The following is a 24,694-nucleotide window of genomic DNA, read 5'->3' on the forward strand; positions in this document are numbered from 1 at the left end:
AATTTCCTCATGTACATCATGTGTAATTATCTGTCAATCCCTTGTGCAAGTGCACAGCATTTGAATTCAGTGCGAGAATGGCGGACACCCCACTGACAATACAAACAACTATTTTATATAAACGTAATAAATGACAGCCATAAATACTATCAAATCAAAATGTCTCAAGGAATTTAGACAAAACTACCCCAAAACTGTCATCACATTTGATTCAAATGTTGCTGAATCTTGATTGGTGCATGAAGGTATTTGACTTCACTTTTATTTGACTGAGCCTCGCCCACTTCAGAAATCTCTCCTGTAAAAAAACTAACACTGTTCTAGCTTTGGCTTGTCGTTTTTGGACCCCATTGCTCATGAAGTTGACTGAGAAAATATATTTTCAGGGCCTTTAAAATGCACAAGTCTGTAAGTTAACCTACTAATGTGTGTATCGCTTATATAAAAATGTCGGATATGTCATTTAAAAAAATGTTGTTCATGTTATTATGTTTTGAAAAGCTGTGTGAATGTATATCTACTACCACAAATAACTAATGTACATGATGTACGTTACAAAAATACATGATATATACATCACATAGATATTTGAACATATCATGTGTTTTCTTTCCTCTAGGGTCCCAACTTTTGCATAGCACACGAGGATTTTTTGCATCTAGTTCTGCCATCTCTTAATGACCAGGACATCGTTCTTCTTCTCTACACGCACTCTGGTGAGATAACACCTTCTTCGTTTCATGTTTGGATTTTGTCCAAATGAAATTAACATGTGTCTCGATGGCTTCGCTCCACAGACGATGTCAGTGAGGTGGCCACGTTGGCACACAGAGTGAGAAAAAAGACGTCCAACCTCCATGCTGTTTATCATCATGTTGATGGAGACACTGCAGCTGCTGTCCAACAAGTATCTATCTATCTATCTATCTATCTATCTATCTATCTATCTATCTATCTATCTATCTATCTATCTATCTATCTATCTATCTATCTATCTATCTATCTATCTATCTCATATAGTCTCCATTTTTTTGCAGGATGACATCAATAAGCTGTGTTTATCCTCACTAAAATTTACTTGGCTGTCACCTGCCTCAGGGAGCTTACTACACATGGTACAGCACACACACCCACACCCACACACACACACACACACACACACACACACACATAAACATTGATTCAGTGACTCACTGGAGCATGATAAATATCAAGGTTGCCTCATTTATTCTCCTTTTCCCTCCTCCAACAGACCATTTTGTCCTCCCTGTCAAATGTTAAAAGACATTCTTATTAGTTTATTTCTATTTTAGATGACAAGCTATTTTCATATGTTTACATTGTTCCTCTGATGCTGATGTAGAAAGAAAATCAATCCCGCCTCTCTCCCAGCAGTGGGAGCTGTCCACTAAGCTGCTGCTGAACGGTGTGAGCACCGGAGCTCACATTTTAAAGGGGAAGATTTACCAGAACCACATGATCGACGTGCAGGTCACCAACAGGAAACTCTACCGCAGAGCCATATGTTTACTCCAGGTATAGAAATTTAAAGGAAGTAATCCCACCAAATATACAATACATGTTCCTTTGTCTGTTTGTCAACTGCGCATTATTTTCACAACATACTGTGAAGAAGATGTGTCTTTTTGGTTTCGATGTTATGTCATTCAGGATCATGGCTGGATTAACCTTTATACTGTTGGGCCCCTGTTGCCTCCAATTTCTCATCTAGTACACTGCACACAGCCCAAAGAACACTGTAGATGGTAGTTTCACTATATTTTACAAAGAGACCCAGAAACCAACCAGTTCCTATACAGGAATACTATCTGATTTCTTTGTGTCAGTTAGTTTGAGGTAGTGTGATGAAGAACAACTTGAAGTGCTGCCCACGTGCTGTATTTTCCTAAATAAAGTGAAATAATTAACTAGATTTTGACACAGGGTCCCACCACAAGATTATAATAATGTAGTTTTGTTGTGAAGCAGTTTGTGACATCTGCTCTAAAGGTGCTACATAACTAAACTTCTGTTTTCCTAAACTTACTTTTAAACCATGTTGACGTACAGCACATGCTCCTGATCTGAACCTGATAGAAGAGTCAGTTGAGTTACAGTAACCACTGAGAGGGTTTTGGAGCTAAATCAAAGCTGTTTCCTTCTCCTTCCAGAAGCTGTCAGGTTGCCCTGAGTCCCAATGTGAGGAAGCTCTTCTGAAGGCCGTCTACCGAGTGGACAAGCTGACAGTGGACATTACATCTTCTGACATCAACACACACACACACACTGCCAGAAACAGGACCAAGGTAAGGAGGAAGTAAGGTGCATAATGTATTGGAGGAAATGTATGACTGGTGGCTGGCTGTAATATATTTCCTCTCTCTGTGCAGGTGGTCCCTCTGGCTTTGGTCTGTTTGCTGACTGGTTGCTCTCTCATGGAGGCAGAGTCTCATCTGGAGCAACAGCCAATCGTAAGGGAGGCTGTGGAGGCCTGCCTGTCATAATTTACATGACATGAAGTCAAGCACCTTCCCTACACACATACACTGCAGTCATTTATATTATTTAATCAATCAATCCTCTATTTTTACCTCTACAGAGAGATCATAGCTTTAATGTGGATCTCAGATAAACTGACTTCTTAAAAATTTTGTGTAATTATTACTCTTTTGTTAGTTGTTGGTTTGATTATGAGCTAATATTTATTATAAGCCAAAATGTGAACCATATTGTTTTGAGGCAACAGTTTGGAATTTGACACCTGAATGCAAAACCATGTTATAACACTAAGGGGCAGACTTTACACCTCGAGAAAAGCAAACCTTGTCATAAAAACCTGCAAATGTACAGTCAGTTTGTACTGGGTTTTTAAACAAGTAGTTTCACAAATTAAGGTAAAATATTGTTAGAATATAGTGTACGTGATAAAATCAGGAAAATACATCAATAAAAATATTATTTTTTTCTACTTTTTCAGTAATTGGCATGCCAAAAATGTTCTCCTGATGTAATTGAACTCCTCCTGACCAAAGCAGGTGTACCTCCATGACATTTCAATACATACTGTATATTGCACGACTGAATTATGTTAAAAAGTTTGATACTGGGCTGATACTGAGTTGTGATGTTTCACATGCTTCACCGTGTCCTGCAACAGTACGGGCTCTGCCATATTTGGTCTGTGTGATGTAAATCAACCTCAATCCCTCTGTAGCTCAACACACACTCAGACAGGTACTGGATTAGTGTGACGTATGTGTGTCTTGAGAGCTTGAGCAGCTTTGGAAACACTTTTAGAGCAGAGCCAAACACAGTAGGGAAGCACAGAGCAAAATCAGCCCAGGAAGGTAAAGTACACATCAGGGCTGGATCAGAAAGCATTAGCACATAATTCTCAGTGTTTATATAAACACCTGTGAAGTAATAAAAAAGCTACTACTTGCCACCTTGAGACTAATACAAAGGGGCGCCACTGTACATAGTGAACATCTGCTATAATCATTACACTGCTTTTATCATTGGGCCAAGGGGTGATTCGTCCAAATTTCAATTCAGTGGGTTGGTTCTCCCAGTTTCTCTCCTACAGTACCCCTAAAGCGGTACCTATTCATGTAGATAGTTTTGATTTTCTTTCTACTGCAATTTCTGTCCCCAGATTTTCTGCTGCTGCAAACACAATACAAGAGAGGTGAATGGGATTGTGATGATCAGAGCATTGGAAAATTATATTTAAACCCCCTCAAAAGCAATATCTTACATTTAAGCTGATGCTTTTATCCAAAGCGACTTACAATTGCTATACATGTCAGAGGTCGCACGCCTCTGGAGCAACTAGGGGTTAAGTGTCTTGCTCAGGGACACAATGGTAGATGTCTCACAGTGGGAAACCCAGGTCTCCCACACCAAAGGCAAGCATCTTATCTATGCGCCATCACCACCCCTATCTTTTATAATGACCATTATCCGCAGAAGACGCAGAAGTTTTATTATATGAATTGTTTTTTTCAGTAGAAATTAGTTAATACATCATCAACAACATTCAAACTTTGAATTGAAATCTGTACTGAGTGTACAGCAAATTACATTATATGTAGAATTTGAAACTCAGGACTGTATGCTAATTTTAAATCTAAAGTCAGCAGGCGATTAGCTTAGCTTAGCTTAGCTTAGCATAAACACTGGAAGCAGCTAGCCAGGCGCTGTCTGTAGTATCATGTTTGCTGACTTCATACACAAACAGAAACAGAGCATATTTTTATTTTATTTTGAACAGAGTCAAATGGTAACACAGCAAAAGATAATAATTTAGACTTTAGACTAATTTAGACTTTTGATGATGTGACTACAAGGCTAGTGGTGGTAACCATGTTGTAATAATGGGCAGTTTTCCAGTTCTACACATTGAATGCAGCATTAGAGGTGCTGACAGGCATATGTTTGAGCTTTGGAGTGAGCCAGAATAGCTGCTGCTCCTGCTCAAACTCTATGCTAAGGTAAGCTAATGGCCTAGTTCTGGCTTTATAGTTACTGCACAGCTACGAGAGTCGTTTCAATCCTCTCATCTAACTCTCAGCAAAAAAGCAAATAAGCACATTTCCCAAAATGTTGAACAATTCCTGTTAATCTAAGAGACAGACTTCATAAAACTACAGTATCAGCTATAGATACCACTACAGGTAGCTGAAGGTAAAGTGTTCTAAATATGCACTCAAGCCTAACCTGAAATGTGTTACATTAGACCAGAGTGAAGTAACATGTAGCCCAAATGGTCTCAGGTTAAATCATTTTAGAATCAAGATAAATACACCAATCTAGCAACGCTTTAGTTTGCACGCTCTGATGTGAAATAATATGAGAATCACCATCCTGTGCATTTATTGATTTATTTATATTAACATTATCACATTCATTTATCCATTTGCTCTAGGTACACACTGTGTTCACTTGTTGATGCCACAGACTGATGGACAGCCAAAGAGACCAATAGCAGCATAGGCACACATACACACACACCCTTTAGGTCCCACAAACAGTAGTTTTTTTGTCAAACAAAGCAATAAGGGATACACATTTTGCCTCATTCATGCACGAACACACACTGACCGTTTGCAGAACATCTCTGCTCTAAAAGTACTGTTAGGGAATAAATCTGGAGCTGAGCTCACTCACCTTGGTTCAGGGTTAAATGAGATAAAATACTCTTACGGGGTCTTATGTAGTATATTTTCCAGCATTTTAAAGAGCAGCTTTGATCCATTCCAGTCTCTTTAACAGGCTTTCTGACTCTGCTGTAGAGCCACTCACAGAGAGAGATGTCAGGAAACAAAAGACAGCCACCTCTCACTCCTCTGTTTGTGATCTACCTTCATATAACCATAGATACAGTAAGGCATCAGTAACACGCTTCACGCTGTTGTTCCACATGGCTGGTCATGCAAACCCCACCAGAATCTACAGCATGTAACACACCCCTAAGATAAGCTGCAGAAAAAGGTTTACATCAAATTCAGACATTTGCCTCCTGGCATTTACTGTAGATACACACAGATATGCTCAGTGTCACATAGTGCCCTGGTGTGCAAGTTTTTTAAATGGATTCCTGGGAAGGAAATGCATGTAAAGTAAATTGGACTAAACAAATAAATATTTATATGGTATATACTAAATATAGTACAACAGGTAAGAGTTCATCAGCATGTTTTAAAGGGAAAACCTATTCAAAAGTTTAAACATAATACAATAAAGCTACAAAAATACTGTTTGTAATTTGAAGTAGAAAGTAATCCAAAAGGTACTTAAATGAATGGCTCAACATTTTGGGAAATATGGTAATTCACTTTCTTGCAGCGAGTGAGATCAATCTCGTCTTAGATATCTCTATATGCTAAAAATGAAGCTACAGCCAGGAGTCGATTAGCTATGCTTAGCTGACATAAATAATGGGAATGGGCCTGTCCAGAGGTTAAATAACTATACAACTTAAAGTTAATAAATTAATACCTTGTATCTGGCCTGGCAATATCTCGAAAATGACTAAGATATAGCCTATCACATAACTCTCCATACACCACAACTCATTTTTACATTTTGTGTTTTTGTACAAATCAAACAAACCAGATCCAACATATTAATTAGTGAGCTTTAAAGGTGTTGGTAGAGGTAGAGATTTAATTACATTTGGACCTTTGGACATGGCCAGGCTAGTTTTTTTCCTCCTGCTTTTAGTCTTTGAGCTAAAATAAGCTATGCACAGTGTCGCCTGGCTTCAGCTTCAAATTAAGGGTGCAGAGAGAGGCATCAATCTTCTCACCTAACTCTTCGAAAAGAAACCAAAAATGTTGAACTATTCCTTTAAGTTAATCAGGTTACATCACAGAGCTCGAGTACAATTATAAACAGAGGTCTTCTTTACAGACTACAGATTTAAGTAGGTAGTTAAGTAACGGCTAGGAGATTATCTTTCAAGAGCAAAGTGGCTGTCCAAACCCCTGAGAATACAGCATCAACTTATTGAGAATTGACCTAATACATAAACCAAGTATCAACACACCGGTTCTGGCGAACACTACTGGAACAGTCAATTAACATCTAACATATCTCTGAGGTACTTGTTAACTTAATGGCTCTATGATTCAATACATCATTAAACCTGTGGTCCACTGAACACAAAACTGAGTTTACATAATACACTCATAGGTGTCAGTTGTTTTGTTTTCAAAAATATACCTGATTCATACACATACAGTACAGAAATAGTCATATATCGTCATTCATACAATTAACTTAAAAAATATATAAATAACCATTACAAATATAATTCATATAATTAAGTAGGATAAGGATGTGGTTTCAAGTTTCTACATGTTATTCACTGTGACTCCTCCTACACTGGATCTGGAGTGATAAAGTGCTTCAAGTGTTTGAGTCTTTGTTTTCAATAACAGCTTTTTTTAACCTACATAAATCTACCCGTGTAGTCACAGACAGAGCAAGGGTTTATGGGAACCTTCTGAAGTCTGTGCATCATAAGGTTTTGTTTCTGTGCGAGTTAAGAGTGATCCAGTTCCACGTCACTCTCTGGGTTTGCGCCGTTTGACCCTGGCCGGCGACCGGCTCCTCCTCTGGCCCGTACCACCACCAGTGGATACATCAGCAGCTATTTTGGGCACTTCTGTGGAGTTTACAGGGTTTTGAGGTGAATCTGTGTTAATTTCCTCCAAGGAGCCGGGCTGGGACTCCACCGAGGTCCTGGTGAACTGATGGAGGAGAGCGCCATCCTCCCTGCTGTTTCTCTTAACCGCTCCCTCCTCCTCTTCCTCAGGCTTGAACTCTCCAACAGCATCTTCCACAACCTCATCTCCATCTCCTGCGCCCTGTTTCTCCTCCTCGTCTCCTGTGGCTCCAGCCCCCTCACGTCCAGATTCGTCCGCACTGGTGTCACTTGGACGTTTGTCAGTGTCTGAGTCTTCGGCATCGGCCTCCTCTCCCTCTGTCACCCCCTGCCCCTGAGGGTTAAACAAGATGACAGTAAATTATCTAAGTAATTGTAATTACCCAAATTGGGCACTACTGGGTCAATAATTGCTGCTACATGTTGGTGACAGGATTGGTCCATAAATTAGATGAATCACAATGATTTAAAGTATGAGAACCTGTTACACAGAAGCTTTTTGCAGTTAAACAGTCTGTCTGTTACAGTTCAGTCTGTGTAATTGGATAGCGAGATTATCTTTTCCCACAGGCTTAGCATTAGTGATAGAGCTGATGTAGGTCAGCTTACTCTTTAAGGTACAGTAGACGTTAATGCTGCAGCCATGTGCAGGCGCTCTGTGGTGCTCAAATTGGCGTACATAACTAGAATAGTCCCTTATGTGATCGAACCTAATTTAAAAAAACAGTTACTTAAAAGAACAAATTTTGTGTTTAAGTTAATAGTCATCTTATAGCAGACCACACCGCTATTAAACTTTCAGATTAAAAATACTTCACTCATTGGAAAGGAAACCGGGGAACGCTTTACTTGAAAACCCCTTCCCCTACGCAGTAAGTGTGAACAGTTAATAAATGTATTTGTCATCAATTGTATAACTGCTGCATAATAAGTTAATATATAATTGATAACAGTATAACACAGAACAAATTCTCACAGTTTGTTTTTAACTGTTAATACACATGATTGACAGTCGGATTTAAAATAGTTCATAATTGCATTCAAAACGTGTCTTTATGAACGGATGAGTTTGCTCAGTTGTCACAGAGAGTAAAGAAGCAAGTATTTATAAAAATATAACAAATATTTAATTAATAAATGTAATAATTTATAAATGTTCATCTTTGTACCAACTGTATCAGTTTATTATAGTTTCATCACTCATTATTTCATTGATCATCCATTTTGTTTCTTAAAAAGCCCTCATATCTCTGTCTCTATCTATCTGTAACTACTTTATAAATGTTGTTTATGTTATAACCCATTTATTTAGAGTTTACATAGTTACCGGAAAACAGTGTGTGTGCCAAACTACAGCAAATACGGCATCTCGAAGTTGAGCCAGGAAGTCGGTCTGTAAACTGTGATGGATGTTTTAAAACACGCAGCTTGGGTAGTAATTTTCCCGCTTTCCTGTGTTTTTTTCTTCAAAATAAAATTTGTTTGATCGTGTTCGTTAACCCGCCTGATTAGCAGGCATTATGTTGCAGCGTTCCCAGATCTCAGCAGTTAACTTTTGTGTACACATAGTGTTTTGGTTCAATTTTAGCTGTTGAAAGTTAATCTCTCGTCTTTTCTTGCCTCAGAATGATTACTGATTAAAGTTATTTTGTATTTGATTCATCCTACCTGTAGTGAGGCTCTTTCTTCCTCTGATGCCTCCCCTTGCGGCTCTTCACTCTCTCCTCCCTTTTCGTCTTCATGGGACTCCCCCTCCCCAGTGCCGTCGTCCCCTTCGTCTTCATCCCCCGCTTCAGCCGAAGCGCTGACATTTCCCTCCACAAACTCCTCCACCGCCGTGGTTTCTTCGTTTGCCTCATTTCTTGCAGCCCCGTCGTCCTCCGTTTCCCCAGTTGCCTCTTCTTCTCCGCTTTCCCTGCCTGTCGTTTCTTCTTCTTCCTCAAACTCTTCCACCTCTGCACACTCCTCCTCTCCATCATTGTCCCCTGTCTCCCCTTCATCCTCTGCGTTCTCTCCCTCTTCCTCCCCTGCTCTCTCTTCATCCTCTGCTGTCTCATCCTCACCTGTCTTGTCGCTAGTTTCTGCAGCATCCTCTCCTTCTGCTGTTCCCTCCTCTGACTCTTCTGCTTTGTCGCTCTCCTCCTCATGTCTGGCACACTGGCACTGGCATTCCGTCTCCTCCTCTCCCTCCTTCTCTCCATTTTCGGATGTCTCTACCACCTCAGCTTCCTCACCACCTGCTTCTTCCTCTTCCTGCTCCTCATCGCCCAACCTATTTCCCTCATTTTCTGCTCCTACTTCCTCCTCTTCTCCTGCCTCTCCCCCTTCTACTTCTTCTCCTATTTCATCAGCTTTGATATCCTCTTTAGGTTCATCCTCCTCCTCTTCCTCCTGCAAAACCTCTAAACTCCTCCCCTGCTCATCTACAACCACGGTATCATCTTCCCCCTTTGCAGGTTGTGGCACGGCTGCAGGCACAGGTGATGGGCTTTTCTTTAGCTGCAGTATCTTCAGGAGGTCGAACTCCATCATCACCGGTGCCTCGGCTGCCATCGGGTTTGTTTTGAGCGGCCGGGCGGCCATTTTCTTGCGGACACAAGCGTCACAGGGGCAATACTCATCATCGCTTCGCTGGTCGCTGAACTCACCCGTCATCTCACCATCGCTGAGGGAGTCTCCAGTTTTCACCGACTGATTCTTCATGATCTGAAAAATAAATCAAACGTTATCTTTCTGCCTTACAAGCAGCAGTTTCTTGTTTTATGAAAAAGGATTTGTGGTGGAATTACCTTCAACATTTGACGCCTTCTGTCTGTCATGGTGGACTCCCTGGAGAGGTTCCCACCTTGCGGCGGCCGGGGCGACCTGCCACCTCTGCCGGCACGACCCTGAATCTTCCTCATCTCGCGTTCAATGCTGCTCTGGATGCGACGGCTCACCTCTTCCCTCAGCTCAGATATCATGGTGTCCAGGATGAGGCTGTCGTCCAGGTCCCAACGAACTTTGAACTCCGCCATGGCGTTAATGTAGTGGTTCATGAACTGTTTCTCCAGCTTTTTCAGGAGGTGCAGGACCCACCTCGGATCAGGGTCTTGGGATGGTCTTTTTGACAAAGGTGCTCGCAGGACAGTCGGGGGCGTGCCTGAGCTGGAGTCCTCCAGCGTCTCGTTATCAGTGGGGGATTTCGAGCTGTCATTAGCAGAGCTCTTGTCTGATGATGAGGGATTGTCAGAGGCTTTTGGGCTGTCCAGACTTGGAGGGACTGTACTTTGTTCTTCACTCTGTACCAGCTCCTCTGCTATGTCTGTCTTAGCTTGTTCTGTCGATATCTCCTCTGGTTCTGACTTAGTTTCCTTGTGTTGTGCCTCTGCATTTCCTTCCTCCTCCTTTTCCACAACCTTCTCCGCCCCCTCATCCTCATGTAAAGAGTCTGTCTCTTTTGTTTTGTTTTGCGTCGTCTCATCTCCACCTTTATTTCCATCCTCCTTCCCTGATCCGCCGGAGCCAGTGCTCATATCCACCCCAGATGAGGACCTCGGTGGAGTCACCTGATCTTTGCCAATATCCTTGACCTCAGTGGCCTCAATGTCCTTGGGTTCAGTGAGCCAGAGGGATTGAAGGATGGTCATAATGTCCTCATACTGCTGGTTGCGGTCCTTCTGCTGCTCACAGCATGGGCTCACTGCAGGGTCAATGAGCTGGAGCTGGGCCAAACAGTCCAGGAGCCCCCTAGCTGATGTGCTCAGTCTACGACCATAAACTGGAGACACCTACAGAAGACAGCGGAGAATATAGATATTGCCAAAAAAAAAACGAATTAGTCAATTACTGAAACATTTTGAATTGCTTAAGTTATTTATCAAACATCCTTTGTTCCAGCTTCTCAAATGACAGTTTTTTTATAATATTAAACTAAATATCTTTGGGTTTTAGACTATTGGTTTGACAAAAAAGCCATTTTATTCATTATATTGCAAATAGTTGTTAGATGCAGCTTTAACAGTTTCATCCTAACGCCGGAACCTTGATTCCTTTTTTGTGATAATTCCACAAAATAGAATAGGAAATGTTTTGTTACATGATCATGTAGAGAAAGGCTGCATTCACACTGCAGACCAAAGTGACACAAATCAGATCTTTTTGCTCATAGGTGACGAAGAAGATCGGATCTTTTCCCTTTGCGATCCCTCCCGGGATCACAACTCTCTTGGTTTTTCGTATTTCTCCTGATTTATGACAGAGGTTCACAACTTTTTATTGCCTTTATTACTGTCTCTGTACAGCGTGTATAAGCACTACCCGGACAAAAAACCCTGTCAGAGTCTCGACAACTCTCATTTGACACCGGCTTTGCGTTAAGTCCTGTCCCCTACTCTGCCTCTCATTGGTTAACCTTAACTCCACCCTAATCCTAACCTTAACCAACCCTAACCTATCAGAGGCAGAGCTGTCGAAACTCTGTCAGGAAAGAAAATAACGAGTGGCCTCCATGTTTACTTTTGTATGAAAGCGTGCTGATACGGGCCACATTAACCAAATAATGTGAACAGTCAATCAAAAAAATCAGATCTTAGCAATAAATCGGGATTTAGCATTAAGGCCTGCAGTGTAAACGCAGCTTAAAAGTCCTTCGCATAAGGTCACTGGCTTACCTCAGGCATGCTCTGACATCGACCCAGAGAAGAGCTCAGAAGAACTTTCATCACCGCAGCTGAAGACTGCCAGTTCCTGGGCAGAGACTCGCCGCTCAACAACAGAGCGCTGGTGCGGGAAGAAGCCCCCACTGCCTTAACCAGAGCTGGATCTGAACTCTTCTCCTCCTCTGCTGCATCACATTCAGCTTGCTCCTCTTTCTCTTCTTCCTCAACTTCCTCCTCCTTGTCCACTTCCTCGACTTTGGGAGTTTCCTCCTCCTCTGGTACCTCTTCTGCAAGTTTCTCTTCCACCACCCCCTCCTGCTCCACCTCTTCCTCGTTCAGCTCCTCACCAAGTTTGTCTTCCACCACCCCCTCCTGCTCCACCCCTTCCTCGTTCCCCTCATCAACATGTCTCTCCTCCCCCACCTTCTCCTGCCCCTCCTCTTCGTCATTCAGCTCATCACCAAGTGCGAGCATGCTGCTGTCAGTGGGAATGCTCCGCAGCCAGTCACTGACCACCTCATTGGGGGAAGCGTTGGGCAGAAAGGCAGGTGTCAAGTCCAGCACCTCCTCCAGATCCGCCTGGTTCCTGTTCCTCCTCTGATGCCTCCCACTTTTCTCGCTCCTTGGCTTGTCGCTGGTTTTGCTGGCCGTCGTATGTTGGCTGGGTGGACGCGCAGCAGCCATGGTTTCCTTCAGCAGGTCAGCAGCGGACAGGGAGTGAAACAGGGTGCTCTGACTGTCCGTTTCCACTTTGCTACCTGGTCTGGAGCTGTGTAAAGAACAGGGGCTTGGGGATTTGATAGGCGTTTCTTTCTTTTGAGAATTGGATGTCTTGAGACTACCACTGGATTTGGCCTTCCCGCCTTTGCTCTCCTTTGAGCCTGAGTGAGCCGAAGCTGCCGACTCAGGCTTGAGACAACAGGGACTCTTGGAGAGGACACTGTCTACCTTGTTGTCTGCAATATCATCTTTCCCTTTGGCCTTACTAGCTGGTCTTCTGGCAGCCTGGTTTTCGGTGTAGTTATTTGCTGAATCCTCAACAGTTACTTCTCCTACATTGGCATTTTTAGAGCTGGCACTTGCAGGGGATTTGCTCCGAACTTTAGCACTTGGTGATGACATTGCAGATGAGGTCCTGTTGACCGGGGCGTCCAGATTACTAGCTTTTGTCGAGCTAGCACTAGTATGTTGTTCTTTGGACTTATTGTCGAGCAGCTGAGCTGCTGCTTTGACACTGCAGTTACAAGAAGACTTGTGAGACCTGCTGCTTTTGGCTGAAAATGTACTGGCCGTTCTTTCTGTTTTTAGTTCTCCACCTTCTTCACTTTTATCCTCACTCCCTGCTGTGGTTTCAATAGTAGGGATATCAATGGCTGGAGGATTTTGAGATAAAGTGCTTTTACTTCCATTACAGTTGGACCCTGTTCCCTCCTCGTCTTCATCCATAGCGGACTGCTCTATGTTTTTGGGGACATCAAGATTTGCTACATTCACTCTGCTCCTACGGTCAGTGTTTATGTGAAACGAAACACCAGACTTGCCACTGTCTGAGTCAGGTGTTTCTTGGTCATCTGGCAACCCCAGAGAGACTGACCCCGATGAATTTCGACTTAGCGGTTGCTCCGTGCCTCCTGATTCTCTCCTGTGTCTTTTGGTTGAGGACGACAGGATGCTGGCAGGCCGCTCTGAAGCCTCCTCACTTTTCAGCTCGTCGTTATCTTCCTTTTTCTCCACCTCCTTATCCTCACCCTCCTTTTCCTTTTTTGCCCTTTCAAGTGCTGAAGCTGCTCCGCAGCAGCATTTCAATCTGCCAGATTTAGCAGGGGTTGTAGAGTGAACTGACAAGGCACCGCTGGGGGATACAGCTGGAGCTTTGGGTGAATGGGTCCGTGGAGAACGCGTGCTCTTGCGTGCAAGCATTTGGCCACAAGATTGTTCAGAAGATTTACTTCTTGGTGCGTTGTCTTCCTCAACCTTTTCATCTGCATCTACTGTTTCAATAACAGCAATATCAGCTGTTTTGTTATGATTGGATGAAGCAGATGAAACTTTAGATTTCCCTGACTTTGCTGATGCAGCACTCGGTGCCCTCACTGTTGTCTCATTTTCTTCCTCATCGACCCCTTCTGATGTTTTAATGGTGATAGCATTTGGACTTGGTGACACCGATTTGAGATTCTTGCTCGAGTTTGACTTGTGAGAAGTGCTGGACCTCACTGAAGATTTTGACTTTACAGACATGGCACTAGACACGCGCTCTTGATTTTCATTTTGCTTCTCTTCTTCATTTGATGATGCCACTGTGCGGTTTGACTTCTGGGATTTTGAAGACTTGGCAGAGGTATGCGATTTCCCTGACAGGGCGCTGTGGGTTCTGTCCTCCATGCTGTCCACCTCTGTCTTCCCTGTGCCTTCAGCTGGAGAGGCCACTCTTGAACATGCGTCACAATCTGGGTGCTGAGACTTTGCAGAGGAAGCTGATTTACCGGATAAAGCGCTAGCAGCCCGGTCTTCAGCCTTTTTACCGCCTCCTGTATTGTCTTCTGTCTCAGAACTTGCTCCTGCGCTCTCATTACAGGCGGATTTATGAGATTTAGAGGACCCTGCACTGGCTGCCCTCTCTTTATTTTCCAATTTAGTAGACGTTACACTTTCTGGCCTCTGCTGTGTTTCCTCTTCTGCCATCTCATTTTCTTTTACTTCAGCTCCCCCTAATATTGGAGATTCTGCAGTTTCATTGACATGACAGTTAGACTTGCATGACTTTGAAAACTTAACAGACAAGTTAGATTTAACTGACATTTGACTCGCTGTCCTTTCTTCTCCATCTCCTCCAGTTTCCAACCTGGGAGAAAGTGACCTTTCTGCAGCTTTGGTGGACTTATGGGATTTATGAGACTTGGCAGATAGATTGGACTTGGCTGACATAGCACTCGCTGTTCTCGCCTCTGCCTGCGTTCCTTCTTCCAGTCCTGTTGCTTCGATAACGGGTTCACCTGCTGCCTTAGCACCTGGAGATACTGCTCTTACACAATGACTGCAAGTGGACCTGCGAGATGTGCCGGACTTTGCTGACACATTCGATTGAGTTGATTTAGCTGATTTAGCAGACAGGACACTATCAGGTCTTTCTGCCTTGTCAGGTTTGACAGAAGCATTAGACTTAACAGAGAGGGCGCTGGGAGTTCTTTGGTTTGTGTCATCCTCTTCCACATCAGTCGGGGAGGCAAACTGTATACTTAACTTCACCGACGCATCAGATTTGGCTGACAAGGAGCTAAGTGCTCTCTCTACAGCATTCTCTCCCTCTGCTTCCTGTCTTGTCCTGACTTCAGCTCTGCTGCTGCACTTGGACTTGTGAGACTTCCTTGACTTGGCAGACAGGTTGGACTGAGCCGAAATGGCACTGGGGCTCCTCTCCTCCTCATTACAGCCAGACTTGTGTGATCTATTGGACCTGTGGCTTGTGGCTGAGGCGGCGCTAGGAGCCCTTTCTTCCCCTTTTCCTGTTGCCTCAGGATTGGACGTCGTGGACATGGCACTAGATGCTCGGCCCTCCGGGACATCTGACATTGCAGAAAAGCGCCCGTGTTTGGAGAGGTTGGTCTTGTTGGATTGCGTTGACACAGCCGAAACATCTGAGCTGTCATCATCACTGTTGTTATCGGCATTCTCTTGGTTGGAGAGAGGTGTGGCAGGCTTTGGAGAGGCTCGGGGGGAATGATGGGACCTCTGTGATGCTCTGCTATTGGACACAGAGTCGACCGGACGTTTGCAGCCTCCACAGTTAGGACATACACTGGATGGCCCTGACTGCAGAGAGCCTGCAGAAAGTCCTGTGTGACCAGACAAGCCACTTGCAACCCTCTTTAGCTCTTCGTCCTCATCATCTGCAACTGCCTCTTCCTCTGAGTTTGGGATCTTGGCTTTGCTGGACCTGCAAGATAACCTGCTCCTTTTAGACATGGAGCTGGAAGCCTGATCCATCTCCTCTGCTTCAGCTGCTCCACAGTGACAGGAAGAGGCTGCAGATTCCGCCCTGCTTCCTCTCTCTTCCCCCTCCTTGTGGTCGGTAGAGTGGATGGAACCTGCCAAGACGCTGCTCGCTGGTTCGTCATTCAGGTCTGTCACGAAGGATGGGGACGGGGATGGTTCATTGCTATGGCAGCACTGTGAGGCGCTGGGGGGCAGGTCATCATCCAGGTCCTCCTTCAGCGATTGCAGGACACGTGAGGAGCTGCTGACTGTAGAAAAAGGACGCTCCCCCTGTTCTTCCATCAGTAGCTCATCCTCCACTGACTTCCGGCTAAGTGGTCGTAGGTTGCGGCTGCAGCATCGGCTCACCTTGCACACCTCTACGTGGGTGTCTCCATCCTGCTCCACCTCTACCCTGCGCTCAACCTGCTGTGTCACACACATCTCTTCTTGGACAAGTTGGCTCTGCTCTGAACCTGAGCCCCCTCTGCAGCTGGAGAGCTGTGCTCGACAGCGCACCACCCTCCTCGAATTACATGATGAAGATGAGCTTGATGAGTGTGTGTGTCTCGTCATAGTGTGGGTGTGGCTGGGTGCACGTGGGGGAGGGACAGGAGGGCGTTTGTAGCTGTGTACTGGGTTTTCCCACAAGTCATACTTCTGTTCCTGTCTCTGGTAGCAGCAGGGGCAGCTGTTCCCCTCCAATGAACACTGCAGCGGTTGGTTGGAATAATCCACACACTCAGGGTCAAAGGATGTGGAATCAGGGTCAGAGCAGCTCTCTGACTGACCCTGCTGCAGGTAACTGGGCTGAGCCTGGCTCAGGGGGCAACATTCATTGGTCAGTGATGGGGATTTTTTGATTTGGGTAGACCACTGGAGGGTCTCGTCATTTTGTAGGCGAAAACGCACCCTCATCTCTACTGAGAGGCTGCCATCTTTATTGACCAGGACACGCTTTTCAATGTCCTCGTTCATAATAGCCGGCCTGGCCTGGGAGTAGGTGCTGACACCATTGCCGTATGACTTCTCTGAAGACAAGGAGAAACGGGTGGAGCGGTTTGAGGAATCTGAACGAGGGTGGATGATGCTTTTTTTGGTTTCTAGACCAAAGTTAACTAAACGGAGAGAGAGAAAAACAAATGTAAATGTAACTTCATTCTTACTCCTTTAGTTATTTTAGGTCTGCAGTTGAAATTGAGGTTTGTGAATGTGTATATACATTATACATTTTGTGAAGACCAAATAACTTACCGCCATTACCATTTTTCTTGCTTTCATGCCCTTCATTGTATTCGCTGGCTCTGGACTGAGCTCCGTGAGGTGGGGATCTTGGTCCTTGAACAGCAGGAGATCGGGCCCCGTTTCCAGGAGTCCTGGGGCCAAGGCCTGGGGACCGGCTGCTCAGACCAGGCAGTTTTTCCTCTGAGCTCTTGCTGATGAAGTTTACCAGCAATGGGCTGAAGGCTTCCCGGCCGACACACACCAACACACCAGGACAAGCCACCAGGCTTTGCACGCTGTCAATCTGGAAACAGATTCACAGTGTCAGGAGTTTTCACTACACAGGGTGTCATCTTCAATACAGAACACACTCTAAATCTTGACCACACATAAAACAACACTTCCTACCCTGCGTCCCTCTGCAGTGTACAGCTTGCGTACGTGAAACTGCATCACCTCGGACACCTCATCAAGAAAGGCCCGCAGGCTCCGGGTCGACCTCCTGCTCAGCACCACGCTCCTCCTCATCCCAGGTTCGCTGTTCTTCACCAGCAGGATCCGTCGCTGCCTGTAAGGCAAATGGCCAGGCGGTGCTGCGGACGAGGTTTCGGGCCGCTGGGGCCTACGGCTGTGATGGTACCAGATGCCTGGGCGTTTGCTGGACAGCTCCATGTTGACTGGCTTAGCCTGGCGACGGTCAGAGCAGAGGTAGCAGCCGCCGTCCTGGAGCTGCTCCAGGTGTTTGATGGCGTGGATGCCGCGGGGAGTGGTCACAGTCCGCACGCCAAATGGCAGGGGCACCTATATGTGGACACACACGTATCTACCATTACATCTCATAAATTACATTACCAATATAAAACATTTAAAATAGTTTTTCCCAAAATAATAAGAGGAATCTCTACCAGAAGGTGAAAATTTCAAGAAGCAGATCTGTTGCCAAGTTGAGAACAGTCCAGATGCATCTACACAGTCAACTTCAAAAGAAATATCTACATCACAGCTCTGAGAGCAGTCACACTAACCTTTTGGGAAAGGTCGTCCAGCAGGGCGTCAAAGCATTTGAAGCTGCGCTTGTGGACTGCCATCCTGACGCCCCCGAACTGGCTGTCGCCGCTTTTGTAGAAGGTGATCCGCTTGGCCGGAGAGGCTGTGGTCACATGGGCAAGGCGTAAGTTGGACGAGGGTGGTGGAGGAAGGGGCGAGACATGTTTAGACGGGGGCTGGGGTTCCCACACCCCTGCCCGGACCGTATGCATGCTGCGATCTCACACACACCTGAGGGATGTACACAAACGAGCAATACGGAATCTAAAGAGGTTGTTAAATACCAAAACAGATATATATATCTACAATACCCCACCCAAGTGTTTTATCACTATCACTGCCTTGCCACTAACTTAAACTGCACACACACACACACACACACGCGCACGCACACACACACAAACACATATACAGTTTAAGTGTGGTGTATTTATCATCATTTACAATAACAAAAGTGTACTTCAATTGAATAGATTTACCATTTTATTATTGATATATTTATATGTTACCATATTTAATGTGTTACACTGCCTTTAGTTTTCCTGTTCACATACTTTCTAATCACACTCAAGGTCCCAACTCCTAATCAGGGTGTTTGACTGAGGAGCCAGGACAACACATCCTCTAACAGGACTGACATGGTTACATGTCTTCTTGGCAGGGGAAGCATTTTCTACAAAGTCATTTCCAAATCCAACTTACACACCAGCCTGCCAAAAATTGCCAGATTTGTAAGTGATGATTTGGTAAAAACTTTAAGAGAACTATAACAGAAAACTATGACTGACAATATCAAATGTAGCTCCATGGACATCTATATATATATATATATATATATATATATATATTTAAAGCTTCCCACAGCCTGCTATATTTAACAGAGCGGACTAGAACACATCTAGAAATCCTGTTTGGAACGGACGTGAAACGTTTCTGTCCTGACTCTGCACAGCCAACATAAACCAGCTTGCATAATATACAGGACGTAGGTCACACTGTTTCACTTTGTTTTATAACCGCACAACCGACTGCTTTACAGAGTAGTACTAAAAATGTATACTTTTGTATTTTGTATTGACGGGGTTCACAGGTCTGTGTGCATTTGGATAATTGTATAATCACACACATGCTAACAGAGTTTGAAGCTTAGACAAGACCAACTTTAAACTTTACAACAAAACAAATCATGTGTCCCTGATATGAGATACAATAATAATGACTGCAATATCAACAGGTGTTGCCTGAATCAGTAAAGGAGACTACAGTGATCAGCCCAGAGGGACACCTCACTTCTTAAATCCAATAGAATGATCACAATGTTAAGCATGACTGTTATCTGTGATGACTTTCAATAACCTATGAAAGGAGGTGAATGTTATCAACAGGCTTAGCAGGCTTTTAGGTTCCTTGAGGCCAGACTGCAGGCCAAATCACTGCTCTTAGCTGTAGACACTTCCAACGTGACGCTGTGCTTCTTAATCCCACTTCAGCTGTCTCTCTAAACAACCTAACGCTTCGTTTAGCTGCTGAAGGAAATGCAACAGTCTAACCAACTGTTTAACTACATGATTTTTTTTAAAAAAGAGCCATGGCAGCAAATAACTTTTTTCCATCTAAATAATGCATTTGAACTGGGTGAACTGGTTACAGAGGACTTTACAAATCGTTCACAAAGAAATTGGGATGAAGGAGAATCTAATTAGCTGCTGATCTGAAAGTAGGCCTGTACTTTTACATTTAGAATTTGAAAGACCTGCACACGTTAACTTTCAATTCTTTTCCCTGCTGAGGCCTGAAAACATACAAACTGATGGCACATTAATTAGTAATTTTAACAATAAATTATATCATGAGCCACATGCACTAGCCCTTTGAGCATAATAGCAACAGCAAAAGGGGAACCTTTCAAACACAACATGAAAAATAATGAATAATAATAAGTAACTGCAGACTCTCTTTTACCACTATGTATCAAAATGTTTTAACACATTATATTACCATTGCACCATTGATTATTTTACCACTAAGCCATTGTTATTATATGTTAACTACAAACCCGTCTTTATAACTTTAACGTCACCTAAAGAACTATTTGTACCACTATTAACCAATTTAGTTAAAATAATACCTTTTGTTAATTCTTACATATGAATTTAAGGATTTCTACCACTAATATGACCACAATTCATTCATCTAACATTTAACAAGTATGTACACCATTATTACACCAGTTTACTTCTATCTACTACTCACATATTCAGGAAACATGGTCCAAAGAGATGTGAAAACACCGGAGGGAAGCTCTTTCTGTCCGTGCAGGGTCTGGCAGGTCAAGTCAGACCAGGAGTAAGCACTGGGTGTCTGAATGTGTGTGTGTGGCGGCTATCTCTGCAGCTTGAGTCATACACTAAGATGCAAAGCAGAGCCCCTGGTTCCACAGCTCTCTGGGTAAAATGGCAGTCAGTATTTGGGCACACTGAGGAGGGGGGAGCGAGTGGAGAGAGGAAAAATGAAGGGAGAGGAGAAGACAGGAGGGGGAGGCTAAGGATAGAACAAAAAGCCTGCTTAAGGACCTGTGTGTGTGTGTGTGTGTGTGTGTGTGTGTGTGTGTGTGTGTGTGTGTGTGTGTGTGTGCGTGTGTGGGAGAAGGAGGGGGGTTGCTATGGTGAGGCCAAGATGGTGGTGACAAAAGTGATGTTCTTATGCACTACGCACCTGACCTGGAGAAGAAGCACATGCTAATTTGCAATTTGTATTGTTTCTTTTATTCTAACTTATACCCAGGTGGGTGGGAGGGAAAATACATTAAAGGATGATTTGGTAAACTTAATCGTAACTGAAATGTTCCTGCAGTTTGAGTTAGTGAGGGTAAAGGAAGGAGAAATTTTCACAAATCCATTTCACCCATTAGCTTTAAGTTGCCGTAGCTGGCCTGGCCTCTAGTGGTCAGTTTGTACCGTCGATATGTACGCGTCAAGGTGAGGGAAGAAAACCATCTAACGTGTTGTACATGGTACAAAGATCTAAGGTTTTCAGCACATATTGCTCTCTCTCTACTTTGTTCTGTCTTTTTCTCTCTCTCGCGCACACACACACGCACACACACACACACACACGGCTCTAGTTGGAGAGGATTGTAATTACAGACAGTCTGTCAGACAGCAGGGTGCCTTCTGAAATCACCGAAAACACCAACTGCTCTTGTTGAATGCGTCCATGGCAAACAAGTTGTCGTTATTGGAGCGGTCTGGACGTCTGAATTGACGGTGAGCAAATCATGACCGCTTGGTCATCACTACTGAGCAAAACACCACTAGCAAAAAACCTACCATATTTTCAATCTGTTTTTGTCATGTCCCTATTTCCTTTACTTCTTTGACCCTGTTTGAATGAACATGCAACAAAAAGCTATATTTAGGTATAAGGTTGGAATTATAACTGAGTAGATGTGTAACATAACTTGTGGACAGCAGGAATAAGGTAAAGTAAAAGCAAACAGTAAACATACAAATATTTCCCGCACTGAAAACTGGTAGGAGAGGGAGGGAGATGTCAATCAAGCATCCTGAGAGGAGCTGTAATCAGGCAGTAAGTGAAAAAGTGTGTAGGGCCTTAGAATAAATGTATTGGAGTATACTAAGCATACAATAAAGGTATACCTAAACCTACATTCATTGATTTTTTTTGTCCACTTGGGGCCAACAACAAGCCAAAATTGGCATACACCAATCAGCCATAACATTATGACCACTGACAGGTATAGTGAATAACACTGATTATATCATTATCATGGCACCTGTTGTGGGTGGGACATACTAGGCAGCAGGTCCTCAAAGTTGTGTTAGAAGCAGGAAAAATGGGCCAATACGGCCAGGTACATCGGAACAAGGCCAAGAAGACCCCACAATTGAAAACATACTTGAACTTAGTTACTCTAATTAACTTCCTCTCTTCTGATAACGAGCAGCAACGAACGCTTCTCAGGTTACCAATAGAAAGCAACACAAACTAGCTAACTTTTTAGCCGCTAATTGCTCCACTGTGTTCACCAGTTAGTTGCTAACTTATTCTGTCTGCTGTTTGCTGCTGGGCAGGTAGCATACAGTGGGTTTATCAGTTTCTTTAAGGGAAGCAGCTGCATGCTGAGTCTGGAAATGATGCTGATGAGAGCGGTGAGAGTGAAACAAAAGAGTCACGCTGCAGGCCGTACAAACTGAAACTGAGGGGAACGGCAGAGTGATATACAAGCAGTAATTTGATATATTGTTAGCCTAAAAATATTAATCTGAGCAGCTTTTAAAAGGAGCAGTGTGTAGCATTTAGATTTTTGATTTGAATACCCACCTTACTCACCTTACCCTCCCTGTTCCAAGTGTGCAGCCACATTCTGCAAATAGAGCTCCCTAAATCTAAAACACTGAACCTTTATGTGTAGTACATGAACTGTAACTGCAATAATGAACACTCATTATTTGATATTAAAAAGTTAAAATAAGAGTCTAATTCATTTAAAATAAGCACACAATTGCATAATCCATATTTACGTAACTCCTAATCTCATCAATCTGTATCTGCTTCACAGCTTTAATGAGAGACCGAGAAAGAGTAGGTGGGCCTCAGAGACTTCTGGGTAGACAGGAAGTCAGGGATGAGTAGTTCCTGTGCTGACAGGAGCGAGGAGGCAGGCAGCCGCTCTCTGGGAAACTGTTGGTGCTAATGCTAATGGGTATTCCTTGTGGATAAATCAAGGAAACCATCACTTCTGTGTAGTATTTGTTGGTATAACACAACAGCACAGACACTTCATCATGCAAAAACTTTCAGCACCTGCCCCGTCACAGGCTTTAGAGATAGTGAGAACTTGTCAGTGCTGGAGGCTAATTGGTTCAGTCAGCATGACAAAGGAAGAGGAAAGCAAAGGAGAGATTATGTGATGTGTGGCCTACTTTTGTTCATCAATCCCTCCTGCTCTGTCTCTGTTCCCATAAACAGGTGTGTGTGTGTGACTCACCTCAGCCAACTGGATCTCTCTCTCTCACACTCACACACACACACACACACACAATATACATACTGTATAGCGTCTATATGTAAATAGTTTTTAAAACAGATAGGGCCTATATAAGATGTCAGCAGACATTAACAACGTGCATACACTGGTACACACAAAAACACTGACACCCACTACAGCTCCAGCTCTGTGGGAGTTTATAAAGCAGCAGGAGTTTGAGGGAAAAGAAAGAGATCAAGCTTACCTTTATAGAGGCATACCCGCAGCAGTGATGGAAGATCAATCGGCGATTATAGATCCAGAAAACAAACAAATGGTGAGATATAAAAGTCAGCAGTGAGCGTGCACCGCTCCGTCAGACACACCGACCCGAGCAGAGCGCTGCGCGTTCAGCTTCCCCCGGTGATCATAGATATAAGGCGCACGTTCAGGTATGCGTCAAGTCGGCGGCTTAAAGAGCGGAAGTACACTGATTTAGGCTTTCAAATTAATATTGCATTGCAGTTTTTATACTGTCTTTGATTGCAGTTTGTAGCGGATACATTAACATAATATTTACAACCATTAGTAACACTCATAAAGCCATACAGATCTGCTCTCATTCAAAATAATAGGTTAAATATTGAGACATTTACGTATAACAGTTTGTTTCATCTTTAATGTGTGAATATGGAAATTGCCCATGATTATGACTAGATTAACTAAATCAGATACATTAGCTGGAAGATTCTGTATAAAGAATCTAATGTGGAAAAGCTCAAATAATGGGACAGCATCATTTTTACATAATCAGACTAGGTTACACATCGCAAGTTACGCTATTTAAAATGTAGGCCTAACAGTAGTGTAACTATTTCTTTCAAAGTAACTTATTACATTTAGTTATTTTTTGATTACTTTTCAAAATTTCTTCTGAAAAAACATGCAAAGCAACAAATGAATGTTATTCAACAAAGCCTAGCCTAGCTTTTTACATAAAATATTCGGATGTGAATCATGAGTAACTGTAATTTAATTACACATTTATCCTAGTAACGAATTACAGTTACATTTATTTTAAACTGCATGTAACTACTCCCCAACACTGCAGATTTGGAAAAGTGCCCAATATCCAAAAAAGGATTAGGCTACTTGCATTACATGTATAGAATAAAAATAAAAAGTTTTTCTAAGTGTCTGTTTTCAGTGTGCAGAAACAGAATTGTTCATATTGAAATTTGACTCCAAAACCCCCCCAGCGGGATAAAATCATTACTCAGAAAGCTGAATCCACCTTGGACCTGCTATGGAAATTACCTGTGATTTAGCAGAACCACTATTACCAACCAACACAGCAATGCATTTCAAGAAGCTACTACTGCTCACTTAGTCTGTTTTGATTTGCAATAAAGTTTTTACAAGTATAAAACAGGTTTGATTTTCATGTATCTAATGTGATTAGTACACAAAATAGATTTTTTTAAGGATTTGTAATTCAGCTAAACAACCTTTATTTGTAAATGCACCACCGGAAATGGTGTAATGTTGATATGGCTAGTTTGACATAATCTCAATCCGTTATCTTTACATTGGAAAACCCTCTCTCATCCGATTTATTTCTTAAGGAACAATAGGTGGTGGAGAAGA

At 43.3% G+C, this 24,694-nt stretch overlaps 2 protein-coding genes across 2 annotated transcripts in view; one reads left to right on the plus strand and one right to left on the minus strand.

The window, feature by feature from the left end:
• gckr (glucokinase (hexokinase 4) regulator) overlaps positions 1 to 3,107 on the plus strand; it is a 13,394-nt gene extending 10,287 nt beyond the window's left edge. The window contains exons 16-19 of the mRNA XM_046055135.1: positions 1,038 to 1,115; positions 1,393 to 1,536; positions 2,172 to 2,306; positions 2,391 to 3,107. Of these exons, the coding sequence (XP_045911091.1) occupies positions 1,038 to 1,115; positions 1,393 to 1,536; positions 2,172 to 2,306; positions 2,391 to 2,504 (471 nt within the window). The 3' untranslated portion in view covers positions 2,505 to 3,107. The remainder of the gene's footprint in view (positions 1 to 1,037; positions 1,116 to 1,392; positions 1,537 to 2,171; positions 2,307 to 2,390) is intronic.
• A 1,798-nt stretch (positions 3,108 to 4,905) lies between these two features.
• rp1l1a (rp1 like 1a) lies at positions 4,906 to 23,442 on the minus strand. Its single transcript, XM_046054971.1, has 14 exons — positions 23,313 to 23,442; positions 18,036 to 18,288; positions 17,419 to 17,811; positions 17,050 to 17,314; positions 15,542 to 16,904; positions 15,051 to 15,301; positions 14,273 to 15,017; positions 12,937 to 13,975; positions 12,121 to 12,816; positions 11,824 to 12,033; positions 9,961 to 10,941; positions 9,047 to 9,877; positions 8,840 to 8,950; positions 4,906 to 7,505 (listed from the first exon to the last, which is right to left on the minus strand). Exons 2-14 carry the CDS (start codon positions 18,267 to 18,269, stop codon positions 7,071 to 7,073), a joined length of 7,554 nt encoding a protein of 2,517 aa, XP_045910927.1. The 5' UTR covers positions 18,270 to 18,288; positions 23,313 to 23,442; the 3' UTR covers positions 4,906 to 7,070.
• Between the last annotated feature and the right edge of the window lie 1,252 nt (positions 23,443 to 24,694).

Source organism: Micropterus dolomieu, linkage group LG01, assembly GCF_021292245.1.
Source record: "Micropterus dolomieu isolate WLL.071019.BEF.003 ecotype Adirondacks linkage group LG01, ASM2129224v1, whole genome shotgun sequence".
Lineage (NCBI taxonomy): Eukaryota > Metazoa > Chordata > Actinopteri > Centrarchiformes > Centrarchidae > Micropterus > Micropterus dolomieu.